Genomic DNA, 18,720 nt, shown 5'->3' on the forward strand with positions numbered 1-18,720 from the left:
GTAGACTGAAATGAAATTACTTCTGTTACAGTGATCAAGCAGAAGTGCTAAAAACATTGTACTGTGTGAAAGCAGATAGCATAGTAATTTTCAGCCTTCCTATTGGATTAGGAAGTCATTTTAAAATTTATTCTGTAACCAAAATCAACATAAGAGAAATCTGAAGCTCTTTTGTAAACCAAATAATGATTCTGGATCCCCCAGTAAATTGCTCTAGATGGCAATTCCTCAGTGTTAAACTCACACTCCATACCCAACTATCTCATGGCCTCAGATGGTAATTACCTGTAACAAAAGGCCTTAGTCAAATTCTGTATGCCCTGCGGTGTGGCCTTGTTCACTTCAGCCTTTCAAAAATCAAAACAGGGGAATTCTACTTACACAGCATTTTGACATAAGAAGGAGAAAAAAAAGCATCGATGCAAAAAGGGGATGCAACGTTTCACGTTTCCTCCAAAAGTAAAAGTAATTTTACATACACTAAGCTTCTTTGATTATTAAACATATATCTAGACTATTTAGCATCTTTGAAATCATTTAAAAAAAAATATTTTAAAGCATGTATTCATAGAAAAAAATGAAACATTTCCTAGAGGGGGAAAAAAAATCAACAGCTGTGAGTTATTAAGTAGCTTTATTATGGAACATGTGCTGAATAAGCAGTTATAAGAGAGAGTATCAACCCAACTCTCCCATTCTGACTGTCTCAGCAACAGTGTACAAAGGAACGAAAAGAGCTTTTCCCTTTACATGGCACTGCAAATACGCACACAGAAGTCCCCTGGACAGACTAGCCCGGTGTAAAGCACCGTCATTCACCTAACTTACATTTGCCCACCTTATGGAAGGGCTCTAAATATTAAATATTATCCTAAAACGGTGCTGGAACAGAGTATCTTTTGATTGAACATCTAGCAGGAATTATTGGTATTCAGTAAAGTGGGTTTTACAACAATAACTTGACAAAGCCTTGACACAAAAAGTACTTCCACCCGCTGTCAATCACTCACTCTCCTGACAGTTCAAGTGCACATCCTTTCAGGGAGAACTTCAATCAACATTAGCACTGAAAATACAGTGCACAATGTCACTGCTCAAGAAATTGAATTGAAAATAAATGCGTGAAGTGGCAAGCAAAGGTAGAAGAGATTTTACATTGGCAGACCCAAATAAATAGGCGGCAGCATGAAAACTGGAGGAAGCACAGCACTTTGGGATTCCCAAGACACACTTTTCCCTTTGAAAAAAAACACCGCAGCCCTCTGCTCCAATAAATGACACAGAAAAGAAGAGAGATTTCCCCTTCTTGTCGACACTGTCTCATGCAGGCAACCAGGAGGAATTTTGTGATGAAGTCAGAGATCTCCCCAGTATCTTGGGGACCGAAGTCTCAGGACTATCTGCCTCTCTCACCATGTTATCCTGCCCCTGAAAACGCAGTGCTCCGCCCCAAGATCTGGCAATTGCTTTCTTCTTTGGAGGATTTCCTTTTGCTGCCTTGCATTTTTTCTAGCATTCTGTCTTTCAGCCTCAAACACACAAAAAACCCCCAAAAGAAGAGAAGAATATCGCACTTGACAATAAATCCCTACGATTTCAACTGGAAAGCTCATCGTCCACCACAATTAACGGTGACCACCTCTTCCACGTGAAATGGATGCCAAGAATGCCGAAGAACGCTGCGGTGTACCAGCTGCCTATTGCTATACGGCTCTGACACCCTGTCCTTTCCTCAGCAGGTAAGGATCCATTCACATCACCAAAAATGCAGTTGCATCCGAAATTGTTTGCTTGTCCCAACAGACAGAAGTCCCCTCTGGTTCCTGCCGAATCACAAGTGTCAGGAGGTGAGGAGCGTATGGGAAAGCAAGAATGAGCAGACTACCAGGCACCTGCAGTGCCCTGCTCGAGTATTTACAGCAGTGCTGCAAGGAAATGAGTGAGAAACGGGTAACTGAGTACTCTTTGGGCTATGGAAAGTCAGGGTTGTCAAGAAAGGGATGTCTCTTAGGTAGTTCAGCCTGTGGAGATCAAGAAGGGCAAGGAAATGACCTTGAATGCAACTCGGTATTTAATTGAGCGAGTGGAGCACGGGGGCATCGCGCTCCCTTTGCTGCGCGCGTTGAGCAGGCACAGATCTTGTTCTAGACCAGCTGGGATTGCCTGCGACGTTTGTGCTCATTGCTCTGAGCAGGACAATCGCTTTTAAGGGCTGCCAGCCCAATGCTTTTCACGGAGATTAAATTTGTGTAACAGGAAAGGAAGCAGGAAAATCATCAAGTCAGAGAGGAGAATACTGGGACACTGCTAAATGTTTCCTCATCGTCTTCCTCAGGCAACGGTTTCACTTAAAACTTCTACAAATATAACGAAAAGATATTCTAATTAACAGATGAGCAGGTCACACATATTATTAAACAGCTTCTGTAGACTAATGCATTGTACATGTCTCCGGGGAATAAAAGACAAATGACTCTGTGTACACGGTGCAAGGAAGGTAAAAAGAAAATGCACAGACCGAAAAAACAGAGAGACCGTGGAAGCTCCAGATTTTGCCCACAGAATCCATGTAAGCTCTAGCTTTTGTTTGACATTCTCCTGCCCATCGGTACATGATCAGAAGTCCTATAGGCTTTGGGTAATCTTCACAAGCTGTTTGGAGTGAAGATTATGGTGTCTATGCCCAACACTTGGCATAAAGGTGCCCCGACCTACAAAATGGGCTGCTGGGCTCTACCGAAACGTCAGATATGAAGACGCAGGGTAGTCATTTGTGAAAACTTAAAGGAGCTATTCCCGCTGCTGCTGACAAATTATAGAGAAAACAAAAGCTTTCAGTGCCTCCTTCCAACACGCCTACCATGCCAATTGAGCAAAAACTCAGCACCAGAGCAGAGGAAGCTGCCAGTGCTGGTTCAGCCTCAGCGCACCCCTTCTGTTACCGAGAAGCAGGAGGAAGGGGCGAGTTCCTCCTCTGAAGGCACCTGCTCCTTTGTTCACCTCTCTGCTGACCCCCTGGGCATGGTACAGACTGCTAAAACAGCAGATAAGACAACAATAAAAAAAGCTAAGTATCAATTCCCCATCCATGTCAGGGAGTCACGCTCACTAACTAACAGATTTGTAAGGCGATGACCCTGTAGGTGAACAAATATATATATTTTTGTTCAAGACATAAAAGATGGGGCCGAAGCACTGCTGTTATGGATAAGTGAAAAACCGGCAGAGAACATCTTTGGTGTTCCGAGCTGGGCTGGCTTGGGAAGACGTGAGAGAGGAGAGACAAAAATCATTAAATAAATGATAAAGTAAGTTAGTGTGGATGTATTAATTACACAACATGAAGTGAGATAAGGAAAAGGAGAAGTGAGAACCATCTGAATAAATGCTCGAAGGCCCATCCCGGTATTATTACACAATACACATGCTACTTAGCATCAGGAATATGAGCAACTTATCATTCATTGCTCCATAGGGAAGAAGAGATGAAACGTTTTTACTCTGAACTAAAGGTGAAAAGCATTCAAATTCCATAAGAAACTGCTAGGCTATATAATGAGCAGATTTGAAGCTACTTAGAGGAAACAGCATCAGAGAAGGATGTTCATCACCCTGGGCAGGCCACACAAATTAAGAGAAAGTAGAGCTGTGAATTACAATGAACAGAGACTAAATAGCTGCCTGTGTTGGATTAAAGGATTTAAATTGTCAGCTTGATGTATAATGAATGTGAAAACCCAGCACTTAATTAAATGGCACATGATAGAATAACTTTGTTATGCTTTAAACTGCTTAAGTTATCAAAGTATTCCTTATATTTAGCAATTGTTCAGCAGTATCTCTCCCCTGTGACAACCACTAAGACACTGGTCAATTACCTGGTGTTCAGTCTTGGCAAAACATGCCACTTTTTTTTTGTTTGTTGCTGTTGTTAGCGTTCCATAAGCTGAGTTTTCAGTCGCCACTACTGAATTTCTAGCAAGACAAAGTCTCTGAATGCTGCTGAGGCACAACGATGGCATACCAGGTGCTCGAAGGAGCCCACTGTCAGCCCCTTGCTACCAAACCAAGACACCTGGGGCCAACAGCTCAGCCTAGATCGCAGACATCTCCCTGCGCACTGGGTCTCCGACCACCACTGTTCATGTGTGAAGGGTTCCAGCTCAGGGGTGAGAGAGCGGCCAGTCCCCAGACGGCCTTTGTCAGGCTTTTGTGGCAAACAAAAACTTCATCTGCCTGCTTACTTGCTTTAAGGAGTACACCTACCAGAGGGGGAAGACATTGTGTTCTACCATTGCATTCTGATAACAGAAGCTGACTTAATTTTTCAACCTGAAAAGCAAATCTTATCGAATTACTTTGTGCAGAGTGAGGACAGTTGGAATGGAAATAACACACGAGGATCAGCAGAAGTGGCAGATGAGGGATCAACGTGAAGGCTAGGACAGCACTGCTGAATCCATTTTTAAAGAAACCACACATCACAGAAGGACTTGAAGGGTAAATAAAGGAGATGAAGAGGGCTGCTCCATCCTAAAAAGGTTGATATGAAGAAACGTGGCCACATAGTTCCCCGGCAAAATCATGTATTTTTCTTATCCCGTTCAATTTATCACATCCTCTTACATTTTCTGAGCCTCTGGCAATGTGTGTGTTGGTCACAGAACAGGATGATATCCTTAACCCCTGTTTGGCCTGACAAAACCTTTCCAACAGTAAAGCAGGCACAGAGGGAGCTGGTTATGACCCTGAACTCCGGTGGCAGCAGACTGCTCTGCCTTCACAGACCTGTGTCCTTGTGAAGACGCAGGATGGTTAGGAGGAGCGATGAAGAGGATGGTTACTTCCCTTTTACACACACACACAATGAGGACAAGGATTCTGGAGATGACTCAGTGTCGTAAGAGGGAACGTGCAAACTCAAAGCAAGGATGTGTTACATGCACAATCAAAAACTAAAAGACAAAAACAAAGAAATACTTACAGCTACTGCTATTCTTCCTAGTACATGCTCTGGAATTTTTCTATAAACATCCAAAGATCCCCCTGCAGGGACAAACAAAATGTGCTTAGGCAACACAAAATGAAATACTGCCCTAGATTTGAAGTCACTAGGGTTTTCTAGGCCTGGGTTATTAATAAAAAAACACCATCAATGATATAACAATAACTGTGTCAGAAATAACTGACCTTAAAAATCTACCAAACTGAGTAAACGCATGAGACAGCATTCAGTTCTTTTTTCACCCACGTTACTTACTTGTGCGTGTAGCATTATCACCAAAAGTCTCTTTAGAAAACTTCCCAGCCACAGGACACAATATTGAAATTGGAGAACTTAAAACCATTGGGCTTGGCATAGCTCCTTGGAGACTGACAAAGACATCAGAAAAAGCAACAGTATTCTACCCCTGTCCCCAAAACCTGGTGCTCATGTTAGGTGGTATCTGATGCACTGCTTAAAGTCAGCTTCTTCATGATGACAAAAGCAGTGAAAGCTGGGTTGAGCCTTGCAGTTTGTGCCCACACCGATGTCTGAAAGATGAGGAGGTCCTGGGCAAGCAGGTAAGTTTTGCCAGTAAACTCCCGCATGGGACAGAACTTGGTACCTCGTAAAACCCTTTCCAGCCAGCCTCATATATTCATGGAGAAAGCAAGAAACCTAAGTCACGATCATACAGACATCCCCAAAGACTGGGAAAGGCTGTTTCCCTTATCTTCCACATAGGGGATTCATGACCACTCCAGTGTTAAAAATGTCCCTTGGGTGAAATACAAATTCTTCGATAAGAAAGTGGATTTAAAACTGAGAATTAGAAAAGTCCAAGTAGAATGGCCAAAAAAAAAAAAAAGACGAGCAAATTACATGCAGAACGTATTACATACAGCCTGCAAGAATGTATAGTCAACTCCAGGCTAGAGGTTCTCAGAAGTGCTTAGCGCTGATCTGACTGCTCGCAGTGCAGCCTATGGATTTTACTGATGACACCACTGGGAAAAGAGTTGGGCCAATACTCAGCAATTAGGAAAACTACACTTTGTACTTCGCTTATGGTTCAGTTTTTAAAAGTAAAACCCATTCGTTCTGAAATGCTGCAATGCAAAGAAGTCACAAGGTCCTTACACTGGACTTCAGCCTTAATTATACAATACTTTTTATTCTAATGATTTTTCCCCATTGTCTTTATAGTCTTTGCGTGTCAGAATACAGCATGTGTTTGTCTTCACTAATGTTGCTCACTAAAGTTTCATCTTTCAATTTATATTGTCTTATGTTTCCTGTGTATTGCAATGAACCACAGTTCTAAAAGTAAATGTAACTGCTATTTAACAGACATAACAGGAAGAAGGCCATCATAAGGTCAGGTAGTTCCTGTTAATACTTGTAATTTATCCTTAAATTTTGGACAAAAAGACCTACTCTCATACACCAAGCTGCTAAGTCTTGCTGTTACAGATGTCACTACAGGCAGTGCAGTTTGGAAAATAAAAATAAATCTTTTTGCAAACAGCTGGAGGAAGCTTACCATTTTTCTATGGGAAAAAATATAGCAAATGAACATTGGGGACAAAATTTCCATACCCAAATAATACAAGGTTAGCTCCCAACTCTACATGTAGACATCTAGGCACAGTCTAATAACCCGCACCTCTCACTGTTTCTAAAGGGAATTTAGTGAGTATTGAATAGCTTCAAGGAAAAGAGGCCATGACATAAGTAAAAGACAGTGGTGCATTTCACCATCTTTAGTTACAAGAACATCAACTCTATCATAGACATAAGAGGGCAAAGATTAGAAAGCCTCGTTTCCTATCTCTGCTGATCTGTATGATCACTTGGCAGGTGGAAGGGTAATCCAGGTCAGTTCAACCTCTGCGCTTTGGTATTTGCAGAACTGGAGTTACCTGGCTTTTTCTTGCTTCCAGGTGCCAGGAAAGAGCCAACATGGCACAATATGGCACCTTTTTTTGTGTGTTTGTGTGCCCCTAAGGCATGAGTATCCCAAAAGAAGCAGATCCGCCTGTATCTAGGTAATTCACAAAGGAAATGCCCATTTTTTGTGATATTATCAGTAGACGTCACTGGTACAGGATACACCTGGGCAGTCATAAGATTTTTCTAGATGACCCAGTCTCTGAAAATACTACAAACTGGTCTGTTAAAGTAAAAAGGGCCAAAAATTTGTCAAGGTTAAGGTTGTTCACCTGCAGGGTTAGAAAACATTTATCATCTTCACCTGCATCCTTCCCCATCCAAATCAAAGGCCTGGAAAAAAAAAAATTGGCAAGGTCCCTTTATTTGCATTTTGTTCTTCCTTTAAATGCTTGCCGTTGTTCTCTGCCAGAAGGAGCGCACGACATGAGGCAGATCAGAGGTCATCTCCAGCATAATTCCAAGTAATTTGTGCATGGTCAGTAAACACCATTGTTGTGCAACATCATGAGGGATTCATCCCCTACAGGCTTAAATATTTTCAAACAGGAATTTGGGACTGCAAGCATTTATGTCCATCATTTTTAAAGTCTCCGAATTAGTAGGAGCGCACACACTCCAGGCAGATGCATGTTTTGGCATGAGCAGCTGCCTCCTTACTGCATGGGACTGCTGCTTAACACGGGCTTACAAATCCGAGTGCAATTGCAAGAAGAGACCAGAGAAATGGCTAATGGTCACACAGCATGAGAGCACCAAAGAATTTAACTGGTGGGCTTTGGTGAATAAATAAAATACTTTTTCATCAAGCTTTGCAAATATGGAAAATCTGAGAGAATCCCTCACGCTTGGAAAGGGGGCACAATGATCATTGGAACAGAGGTAGTAAGTGTAAAAAGAGAGAAATAACAGTAATAATAGACCATTTTAACAGAGAGAAAACAAAATGCACCATACAACCCTAAAGGGCTTTATCTGTAGTCCCCCATCAGAAAGATAGAAGCTACTCAACAGTGCTTAATTTAATGGTATGCATTTGGCTTTGGATTTTTTTTCCTGCCAGAGAGCCTTTCCTCTATAGTAAATTATTTGCGAGATCCTCACTTCTTTATATGCAGCTTAACTGAACCTTTGTGAAAAACGTGGATATGGCAGAAAATGCTGGCTCATAGGAAAACCCTGAAGAGAGTAATATACTAAATGCTTGTACCAACACGAAGCTCAAAGTTGAACGCTGCAAAGAGGGTTCTTGCACATGAGACACAGGGGGACTGTATCTGTCATGAGACACTCTCAAAATTGATACACAGAGGGCAGCAATGATTACAAATTGCTGTAATCAGTATACTTTTCCTGCCTTTTGTTCGAGAGTGTCACACAGCACAAAATTTCAGAGCAAAGTACTAATATATCTCCATAATGACGGCAGCATCAAATTGTGGGGAAGGGGATACTGTCGGTCTGAAGATCCACGTTGGGAGAGATAAGAGCACACTCAGAAAGAAACTTAGTGCAGCACTGCTAAACAGCTGTGTTGGAAAATAATTCCTTGTCTTGCAATTAAGAACCGATTTCCACTGAAAACACACAGGACATTGGGTTAATAGATTTCTTTAAAAGAAAATCTGTTTTGGCTAGCAAAACATTAAAAGTGAGGAACAGCTGTTTCGTCAGTGAGGACAGATTGTATGGAAGACTCAAATATCAAACCACAAATTAAGCTAGCATTTATTTCTGTTCTATTTACATTTTCAATAAAAGTAAGTGAAATTGCATTCAGGAAAATACAGCATACTGCAGAATATAACCCAATCCCAATACTAGCCTGTTCTTAAAAAACCTAAATCAAAGTTCTCAATGTTTTACTTTATATTTCAAAGTCATAATAATGCATTCTGCTCCATACTGGAAAAGCACATCTTTATATGATATTCCCCATTTACAAGCTTAGCAATTAAAAGCACACAAGATGGAAAAAACTCACCATCCATGAACTCTGTACACAATGAAATTCTGTTTTCGACAAAAAATGCACCATAAAATCCTATGATATATGATGAGTCACACTGGAAAAAGAAAGGAAAAGAGAAGCCTGTTTAAAAAAGACACACTGTAGGATGACTGTAATCAAGAATAATTAAAATGAGAAAAAATGCATACCTTATAAAGAATTTCTAACTCTGACATAATCTGCTTCTGGAGCTCCAGTGTTATATCTAAGGGTATGACCTAAAAAACAAACGTCAGACATGCGATCAGCTCTGACATGAAAGGTAAGTGAATGTCTCAGAACAAAACAGAAGGCCTGGTATTAATTAACCTCGTGTGAGAAAAGGAATGGAAGGAGTATTTTCATAGAGCCACGGGAAGAAAGGAAGTGGAAGGACAGAAGTATTTACTTTGGAAAGTCAGTTGCAAATAAACTAAGCTACGCAGCCAATTTTATCCATGAAAAGTTGGGAGGTTTCTGTTTATTCATTTGCCCATCAGACGAGCTAGAACTCGAACACCAGCCCAACAGGTAACGCGACGAGCAGGCACGGTCGGTCTGTGGGTCTGTAAGCTCGGAGCTGCTGCGATCCACCCAGAGCACAGATCAGCACCCAGCCTGGGGACGTCTCTCCTCGCCTGCCCTGCACGGACTCCTCTTGCTACAAAGATGTCTCGTGAAAAATTCTGGAGTGCCGTGACCTCAACGAACATGCTGATTTTAACCTGAAGATCTAAACAAGTACCGCGGTATTGAAAGTATCTCTGAACTGCTCAATGGCGCCCCAAAGGAGTGTCAGGAGCCATCTCCTAGCACCACTTTTCCAATTTCAGTTTAATATCTACCCCCTTTTCTAACACAAATTCCTATCATTGTATACTTTTATGAAACATGGACATTTTTTAAACACACAGAACAAACGCAGACGGCAGCGGATGATACCGAAGCATCACTAAAGCGTTCTGGAAAGTGACTACAAACAACCTGACAGCGCTCAGCAGCCCAGCCCCTGACTCCCACGGCTATCTGCTTCCCTCGTCCACGTCCCGGTTCTCCACCGCCCCGAGCCAGGCTGCTCTGCAGGAGCGGAGCAGCGAGCGGTGCCGGGAAGGCGGCCGCAGCGCCTGCAGGGACGAACCAGGCACCCCGAGGAAGGGCTGGGGCTCTGCCAGGATTTTTAAGATGAAAGTAATTATTTAAAAAAGGCCACAAAACTTCCATCTTCTCTGCAGTGCCACCGCTGCACTCGCAAGTGGCCAGAGAAGTCTGCCCTTGGTGGCTACGAGGAAGGCCAGTGCTGAAAAGGTGACTTTTACAAACCTTTCTTTGCCGTGATTATCAGAAGACTCGCACACTTCATTCTTAAATACTGCTATACAAACCAAAGTGGGCTCTGAATGCAGTTAGCCACGCTCGGTCTTTTATCGTATGGTATTTTACAGTTAAACACATTAAGCTAGAGGAAAACATAATACAGCCGATTTGCAGAATTAACAGAACAGACATTATAGGCCGCATATCCTGCTGACAAAACAAAATACAGGGAGAGCACCTCCAAACCCATTTTACAGTATCAAAATCTGTCCAACAGAAAAAAAAAACGATAACCTGTTTCTATCAAGACTTTGCTTTAGGGTTATTTATAAAAGCTGTCACTAAACTAAATTGTAAGTGTAATACAGGGCTGCCAAGAAACGTTTAACACACTTGTCTAGATCAATAATCATTTGCCAACAATATTCGCTTACATTTTTCCAGCGTGAAAAACTTCAAATAATTTGCTGGAATCCTACCAGTTTTACCCACTGAATATTAAAAATTTAATCTCGTCACTGGTATAAAATTACATTTTATCTCACTAAATCCTATTCACAGGGAGAGGTTTCCCTGCGAAGGCTTCGCCGCCCCACACGACGACTAGTTAGCGTGATCAGTGTCAGATACGTCGCTGACATCCAATCAACCAAGACCGGGCAGGAAGAAAGGTCTCCGGCTGATTTGCATGAGCCATAATTACACGCAGACCCTGCATTGTAATAGTGTCGATAACGGGGAAAAGCAGAGCTCCCCGACCCTGCCGGCGATCTGGCTGCTGTAGGGCAGAGCACACGCAGGAGCGCCCCAGCACGGCAAGAGGACGGCACCACCAAGTAACCTGGGTGAGGGCACCGTCTCCCTTCCTCCGTATAACTATTACACAGAAGTGTTTTATTCCACTTGAACGTGCCTGGCTTGTGCGACCGCAAACTGGAGGCAGCCATCCGAAGTCAGCGCTGGAGGAACCCAATTACAGCGCTGAAACAGGCACAGGAGGAGGAAGAGTCCGTGCAGCCCTGCCTTCATCTCCACTCGTAATCTCCGCTGCCATACTCCTTTTGCACGGTTTCCAACCAGATTTAGAAAACTAAATTTGAACGCAGGAAACGATTCCTAAGCATATGTAGACATGGGGTGGGACAGTGCTAAAGTGAGGGGAAAAAAGACTCCTTAAACCTGCTGCTACTGAGGAGGAAGCCGCGAATTAGGATTTGGCTGCAACTTGCACACTCGTAACACGGGTAAGCAAATGAGATGTGGCGTTAAACAAACCTTTCCGAAACGGCACCTTTGGAAAGAACTTTGCAGCAAAAAGTCACTTTGTGGTTTTCTCAGGACTGCTGAGAGCAGAACGGTGAAACCGAATTCATCAGGCACAAAATAACTTGCTGTGAGCTCGCACGGCGCTGTCAGCGCGGCTGGGAGCAGGACTCCTCGCCAAGGCTGCATAAACTCAGTGTACCCAACATTTTGAGTGAAAGGGTTAACTTTTAAAGGAGGAATACCTGAACATATTTCCTCCGCTCTCCGCTACACCTCCAGGACAAATAAGGATGAGTTGTCAAGTTAAATACAAGCAGTCAAGTGACTGAATTATAATTTACTCTGTGCTCAATTTAAATTAGTGTGAGGCTATTAAAATATACAGTATAAATACGGCAATTCATCACAAGCTGTCATGGATGACTTCATCTATTTGCTGGAGTGGCATACGTTCCACTGAAGGGAACGAGAGCAAAATCACAGGTCAAATTAAGCTGCTATTCCGTTTTAATTCACTTATTTAATCTGTGCCGACATAATTGTCTTTTACAGTATGTACAACTCAAAGGAAATTTGGGAGTATTATAGTCGGTATACAAATGATTAATCAAATGGTCCATTTAAATGCTAGCTTAAGAGCAGGAGAAACCAAAAGCAGCTGAAGAATGGCAATCAGCCAGCGTACACTCACATTTTTCATCTGGATTTTTTCTTCCAATTAGAAAAAAGGTTACGTTAGAAAATCTATTAAATCTTTTGCACATTACCTAGCTGTAAAGTTTATATTAAATATGTAATGACACAGAGAGCTTTGGTCTATAATATGGATATCAGCATTGGTTTGTTATCCTGTTCAATATATTTGCAAGATTAACTACCAGCTGAGAGCATTTTAATCAACAGGTTTACTGAGTGTTGTCTTGTCGTATCAAATCTGTATGCAGTTATCAAGAAACAAACAAACAAAACCAACAGCACTGCATTCACAGATCCTTCATCGCGACGATGTCGCTAGCAGCATGGTAATCCTCTGTCAAAGCAACTGATCCTTGTGATCATCTTGTCAAGATGCAGGTGTGACTGTCCTCTTTTTACTGCTGGGTACGCCAAGCTGTAGATGCAGTAAGTAATTTTATTAATGGAGCCAGCCAGCATGATCACTATCCTAGCGTTTTTCCTGACCTGCAGCTTGCAAGCGTGTTATTTTAACCACGATAATGCACACGTGTCGGTGCGGTATTTCTTCTGTAAGTGCACTGAAAAAAATATAATTGACAGTGACGGGACCACCAGGGGTAGCGTCTACCCAGAGAACCCAGCTTCCCAAATCTTCAAGATGCTAATTATCCGTGAGGACTAACTGAACCCCTGGACTCCAAGGGAAACAAGAAGGTGAAATTGCGGGGGGAAAGAAGGCTTTTTGCCACAGGGAGGTGATTTCAATTAACCTTGCAAAGGTTGAACTCGTTTCCCCTCCTGCGGGCGTGATTTTGCTCTAGCTCGCGCCAGCTCCTCTCCAGCCAGCTCCGGGGGCACCCCCAGCCCTACACCGTGGGTCTGGGGGCAGCGGGCAAGGCCAGCGCCGAGCAGAACTGGTGCAGAAGGAGAGCAGAGCAAAGCAGCATCCTTGTGCAACACCAGCCTCTAGGGGAAGAGCTTTCTTAGTTCACCACTGAAAGTTGTAAAAAAAGGTATTTCTGCATATTAGCTTTTCTGTACTTTTGTACCTCTTGCATCTTGGAGAATTCCTGCCTTATCCTAACTGCTCCTGGCAGATTTAGGAGCGATGGATACCAATTGAAAAGACTTCAAGTGATATTTGTATTCCATACCATTAGAAGTTATTTGGATGTTATTTAAGTTTCAATTTCCATTTTTTTTGACATGTAGAGAATGAGTTATGGGTTCGTAAGCATTTGCTTTTACGCAACTCATAGGAAAGTCAAAAGCTTTTCTCCCAGTGGAGTGCAGGGATTTATGTGATCCTCGAGGAAAGCCAAAACACGGGCAGAATCTCATTTCAGTAAGTTATACACAGTAAGAACTACTGACAACGTGAGTTCAAATCTGAAAGTTACCCATGCGTACATGTACCCATACACGTAAATACTTGAAAAATAAATCACACAATGCTCCATCTGAAGTCTCAGTATAATCCCACATCATTTAATACCAGTTCTGCTTGCAGCAACCAGCTCCCACAAACTCTTTTCTCTTGCCCCCTTCTCCCACCTCCCACATTCTTCTGTTTAACTCAGTTATACCAGACCTCAGTGACTCAAAGAAGGGAAGAGAGACAGATGAAACAAAACACACTTTTACAGACCTCCAATTAATTATTCTTTAAGTTATACATTTTTTAAAATGTAACTTTTTGGTTCCAAACTATTAAATAGAATTATATGAATACTACAGTTCATTTGTTCTCCCAGAGTCTCTACCATTTCAAGTTTGAATGAAATCATGTTAAAAAAAGCAGTTTCGGTTCTACACAGACATCAATAATTTACTTTATAGCTTAACTGAATTAATGATGTAATTCTAAATCACACAGTAGTTGGCATATTGTAGTCATAGGTGCATTATTAGTTTACCAAAGCTTTAATTTAACTTCAGAGAAGACTGGTACTTATCTGATACACGTAACCACACTACACTGTACAGCTTCACTGCTACAAATGCTAATGGAAGATACACACACACATATATTCAGTTGTATAAACACAGTGGTGGGCAGGGAGGAAGAACATTAAAATAAACCAACCTGTTAAAACCACAGAATCTCCTAGGGAAACATAGCAGTATCCCAAAGAAAATAGGGAAATTCTCTTTATTTAAAGAGGTTGCAGAGAACACTCAAGAATATGCCCTTGGGGACACTGTGGCAGTAGCAGAGCGCTGTAGAGGCTGACACCCTGCGACCTTTCCATCCCCGTTGCTGTTACGCCAGGCTTTGGGAAGGTGAAGCAGGATCTCCACCAGCTGCTAGAGGGGGTTTGTCCCAGTGGCACAACCCACAGCTGCCTTTGGACCTGTCCACACAACCACCAGGAAGACGTGGTGGTACCCACACGCAGCGTTAAAACAAACCTGCAGCTCCCGGAGGGTGAAACCTGGCTTCGGGGAACTCTGTGCTCATTTGAGCTTACCGGATTTATGTACTGGAGTTTTCCTGCATAAGCAACGTGGACTTTAACACAATAAAACAAACTGAGAACTAACCATCGCAGGGAGGGGAAGGAAACCCAGGTCAAGAAAGAACGAAGAGAAAGAGAGAAAGTGAGAGAGAGAAAATTACTGTAATATCTTACCTTTACGGCTAGTATTTTTCCACTAGGGACATGATATGCCCTGCATGAGGGGAAAAAATTAAATAACTTGAGATGACATAAAATTACTTCTATACATATGTGCAACACGTATACACTAATTTCACAGAAAAATGGCTTAGAGTACAGTGTATTAACATTTTACTGTAAACCAAATTTTATACAGCGTTTCTAAAGACAGACTGATGAAAACAATTGATCTGCAGAATATACTCACAATGGAGCTGTTTAGCAGGTTTTTTTTTTTTACATCTGCATGTTTTACATAAAATTTATACACTGAAGACTGGTACAGCATAATAGCACACTTGCAAGTATGAATTTATCCACTTCCACATTTTCTTTCAATGAAAAGTTGTGATATACACGTTACTCAGAATGTTAACAAACCCCAGCTTTTGTTGCACAAGCTGGCTAACTGTAAGGGTATTTTCAGTGATAAGACAATGAGACGCACAGCTATACCAATTAAAGTGAAGCAACACAGATGATGACCGATTTCTTCATCGAAACCTAAGGACGCACAGAAAATATTTGTGAAATCACCTTTCCACGTTCGTATTTATGATTAGCACGTGTGCGCATGTAAGGTTAGCGTGCATCAGTGTTAAAGCTCACATGTACTCAAAGTAAGTGTCCACAGTAAGTCAAAAGCTATTTGTCTTAATTTCTGAAGACAAACATTTATAACTGTTTTTTTAAGCAGTGACTTGTGCATTCCTAAACATAGATTCCTAAGAAAATAAAGGTAGAAGAAGAAAAGTCTACTAAAAATCCAATGTAATTTTGCATAAAAACAAAACCATTAAAGGTTTTCCTCTCCACTAGTTTTATTGTCTCGTACTGATTTATGACAGTACGCACAGTAATGTCATATATGTGGCACTAACTTTAAAGAATTATAATCTTTTACCACTATATACCTCTAGCAATTATTACTGAAGAAAGAGCTTAATAGTTTTTTCCACATGCCAAATCATACGTGGTACGGAGCGAGTCCGTTTAATCTCCTTTATAATCCCGAGTGCTTATGGAATCCCTGCTAACAGCTTGGAAGCTTCTAAAAACTTCACCTTAATTTAAGAACTTCTGGATAAATATTTATGTAACCGGGCGGCGCTAGCTTTTAGGAACGAACGCGGTTTAAAGAAGCCATACCAAAATCAGTGTTATCTAAAATCAGTGTAACGTGCAAAGAACAAAACCATCGGGTGAAGCTCTGACGGGCCGGTAGCTGAACGCATAATCGATGAATCAGACGGAGTAAATGAACTCTGCTGTAAGTATGGATGAACCAACAGTGGCAAAACGGTACGGACTCCAGATCAGCAGAAATGATAAGAAAATGAACAGGTTGAGATAGCATGCTTAATGTCTCTTAGCTTAATACGCGCCGTGCTGGACAGTTTGGCAACTTAATTAGCTTGTCAAGAAAGCTGATCTTTTTTCCATAGGAGAGATCTCCCGTTTCCAAGTGAATTAAAAGGGAAGACTTGATTATTTAATTATGATGCACGCTAATTCATCCGTGGAAGTTTGGGTTAAATTTCCAGCAGAGGGCAGATACCTGGTTTGGTTTACAGAGCACTGACAGTACCAATTTAACATTTAATTATCACTGCGAATTGGATCACAAAGGAGATACCATGCCCATGGGTACAGCGTGTCCGTTGGCTTTGCAAATGGCAAGCTACCTGGGAGGAAAGGAATTTGTTTACTCCGGGCTGATCTGGCATCTCAGTTGTCCTGACCTTCCCCAACACAATAACTGCAAAGTGATTAATGGAGTCTGAATAGGAGCTTTGGTTACACCAAAAGACAACCGTACACCTCTGTAGTGTTTTAATTAACAGCTAACACTTCAAATTAGTCTGTAGTTGCTGCAGTAATTACCTGTTCCAATGAGTGTGTAGGGAAAACGCTTTTGTTAGATATTATGTAGAACTGTAAGTTGGAATTGATCATTTTGGTTACAGTCAGCACAGCTAAAGCCTGAAGATTTAGCACCGTTATGTAGCTTCAGAAGGATAAACAAAAAAAAATCCCACAGAATAATGGGCACAGCATGAGGAAAACCATAGTTTTTGTGCATACTGCACCCATCAGAAAGTCTGTGGGTGCCTATGAGGAGATTAATATCCCATTTCAAGGGTCAACCCTTACAGACTCCAGTGTCACCTCCAAAAGTAAGTGAATAAACTCGTTGTTGTAGAACCGAATCATTTCTAATGAAGCAAAATAGCAAAATGCAAAGGTTCCTTAGCAAAGCTGTACATCTCAGTGAACACACTTAAAATCTTCCAGGATGGTAGGCAAATGATGTTGTCTAATAAACAGCTACAACAACTCCTCTTGCTAGGAACGCATTTGAGCAGTGCCTAATAGCCAAGACAAGCGGATGTTAAAGACTAGTGAGAACAGTTGCTAAATAGCTACTACTCAAAGACAAAAATAAGGAGCAGAAATTAACAAAAACAAAGAGCTGAAATTAAATGCACTGAATACCTTGTCCTTCACACCTAAGACGTGCACACTCAGACCTGTTTTTCAGCTGGCGTTTGCTCTGGGGTGACGTTCTGCCCCGCGCGTCCCACTGACGGCTGCCAGAGAGCAGGGGTAGCAGCAGCATGCCTCGCCGCTCAACACGAGCTGAGTTACCAACAGCAGTTTCTGCACCATGAGACCTTACGTAAGTTTAACTGGTTCCCTGGAAACCTCTAACGCAGCAGAGCTGAAACACCACGGTTCCACCTTGATCCTGCTTTCGTTCCTTTCGTATCCTGCTGAAGATTTTCTTGTCCCACAGCTCTTCACAGAAGAGCTAACACGGTGACAAAGTGACACCTGTGCTCGTACCTCCACTAGGACCCTTTCCAGGAAAGGTAGCACAACACAAAATACTCAGTGAAATGCTATTTAGATGTTCGCCAAACACTGTGTGTTGAAGAAACCAGCTCTGGAAGATCAAGATCTTCTTTCTGCTATTTTTGTTGACTTGCTTTTGACCTACTGTAAAAGCCATAACTGAGGACCGAGAGTAGGCAGCTATTGTTGAGGAGCGATTGAAGAGGCAGCACTGCATCAGACTTGCAGCTTCTGCAGTCAGAAGTTTAAGAAGCCAGTTTGAACACTTGATGCCAGTGTCAACTGTTAAAAAAATATAAAACTTACTATTGAAATGCTGTTGCAATTTGCTAGTTCCAGGAACCGAATCCATGTGCATTTCCCTTACCTTTCCATCTCTTACTTAAATTGTGAGTTTAGGTGACAAATGCAACAGCATGGATTGCTCTTCTTCCTCTCTGGAGAGGAAGCTCCTTACAGACATGGGAACAAAATAAGAATAGATTCTTATCCACAGCCTGATCCAGATCCCATTCAGGTTAACCGGAGAAATTTGATGTTTTATTATTTTAAACACAAAATAGAAACGCTATGAGACTAAAAACCATAAAAACAACTTTCTCCACCAGTACTAAAAATACTCTTTAAGCACACATTAAAAAATAATGACGCAGTACTTAGTAAACTCGTAGGAAAACACAACAGTAAGCATGCAGTTCATTCAGTGCCCAACTTCTTCGCATAGAAAGACTGTAACTCCAACATCCTACACCCAAATGATTTTTTTTTAAACTTAAAAACACCGTTGTTAGTTATTGAACCTGCAGCATTTCAAGGCTAATTATTAAACCTACTATATATAAAAAAAAAAGCAGAGTTCAGGAATCCATTTTGGGATACCAGTCTTACCAGATGATGATGCAGACATGGGACAAAAACTGCACCCGACTGAGCAAACCGATTTAGTGTTGCCAGCTGAGGAGGGATGTGATGAACAACATGGAGGAGAGGAGGGAATGCAGGTGCACCCCGCATCGATATTA

The 18,720-nt window shown here is 41.8% G+C and overlaps 1 protein-coding gene across 7 annotated transcripts in view; it reads right to left on the reverse strand.

The window, feature by feature from the left end:
• MAP2K5 (mitogen-activated protein kinase kinase 5) overlaps positions 1-18,720 on the reverse strand; it is a 129,535-nt gene that overhangs the window by 72,826 nt on the left and 37,989 nt on the right. For all 7 annotated transcript variants that reach the window (XM_083851239.1, XM_083851244.1, XM_083851243.1 and 4 more), the window contains 4 exons: positions 14,816-14,855; positions 9,095-9,163; positions 8,919-9,000; positions 4,985-5,046 (listed from right to left, as the gene is read on the reverse strand). In XM_083851239.1, the coding sequence (XP_083707365.1) occupies positions 4,985-5,046; positions 8,919-9,000; positions 9,095-9,163; positions 14,816-14,855 (253 nt within the window). The remainder of the gene's footprint in view (positions 1-4,984; positions 5,047-8,918; positions 9,001-9,094; positions 9,164-14,815; positions 14,856-18,720) is intronic.

The sequence above is a fragment of the Anser anser genome, assembly GCF_964211835.1.
Source record: "Anser anser genome assembly, chromosome: 10".
NCBI lineage: Eukaryota > Metazoa > Chordata > Aves > Anseriformes > Anatidae > Anser > Anser anser.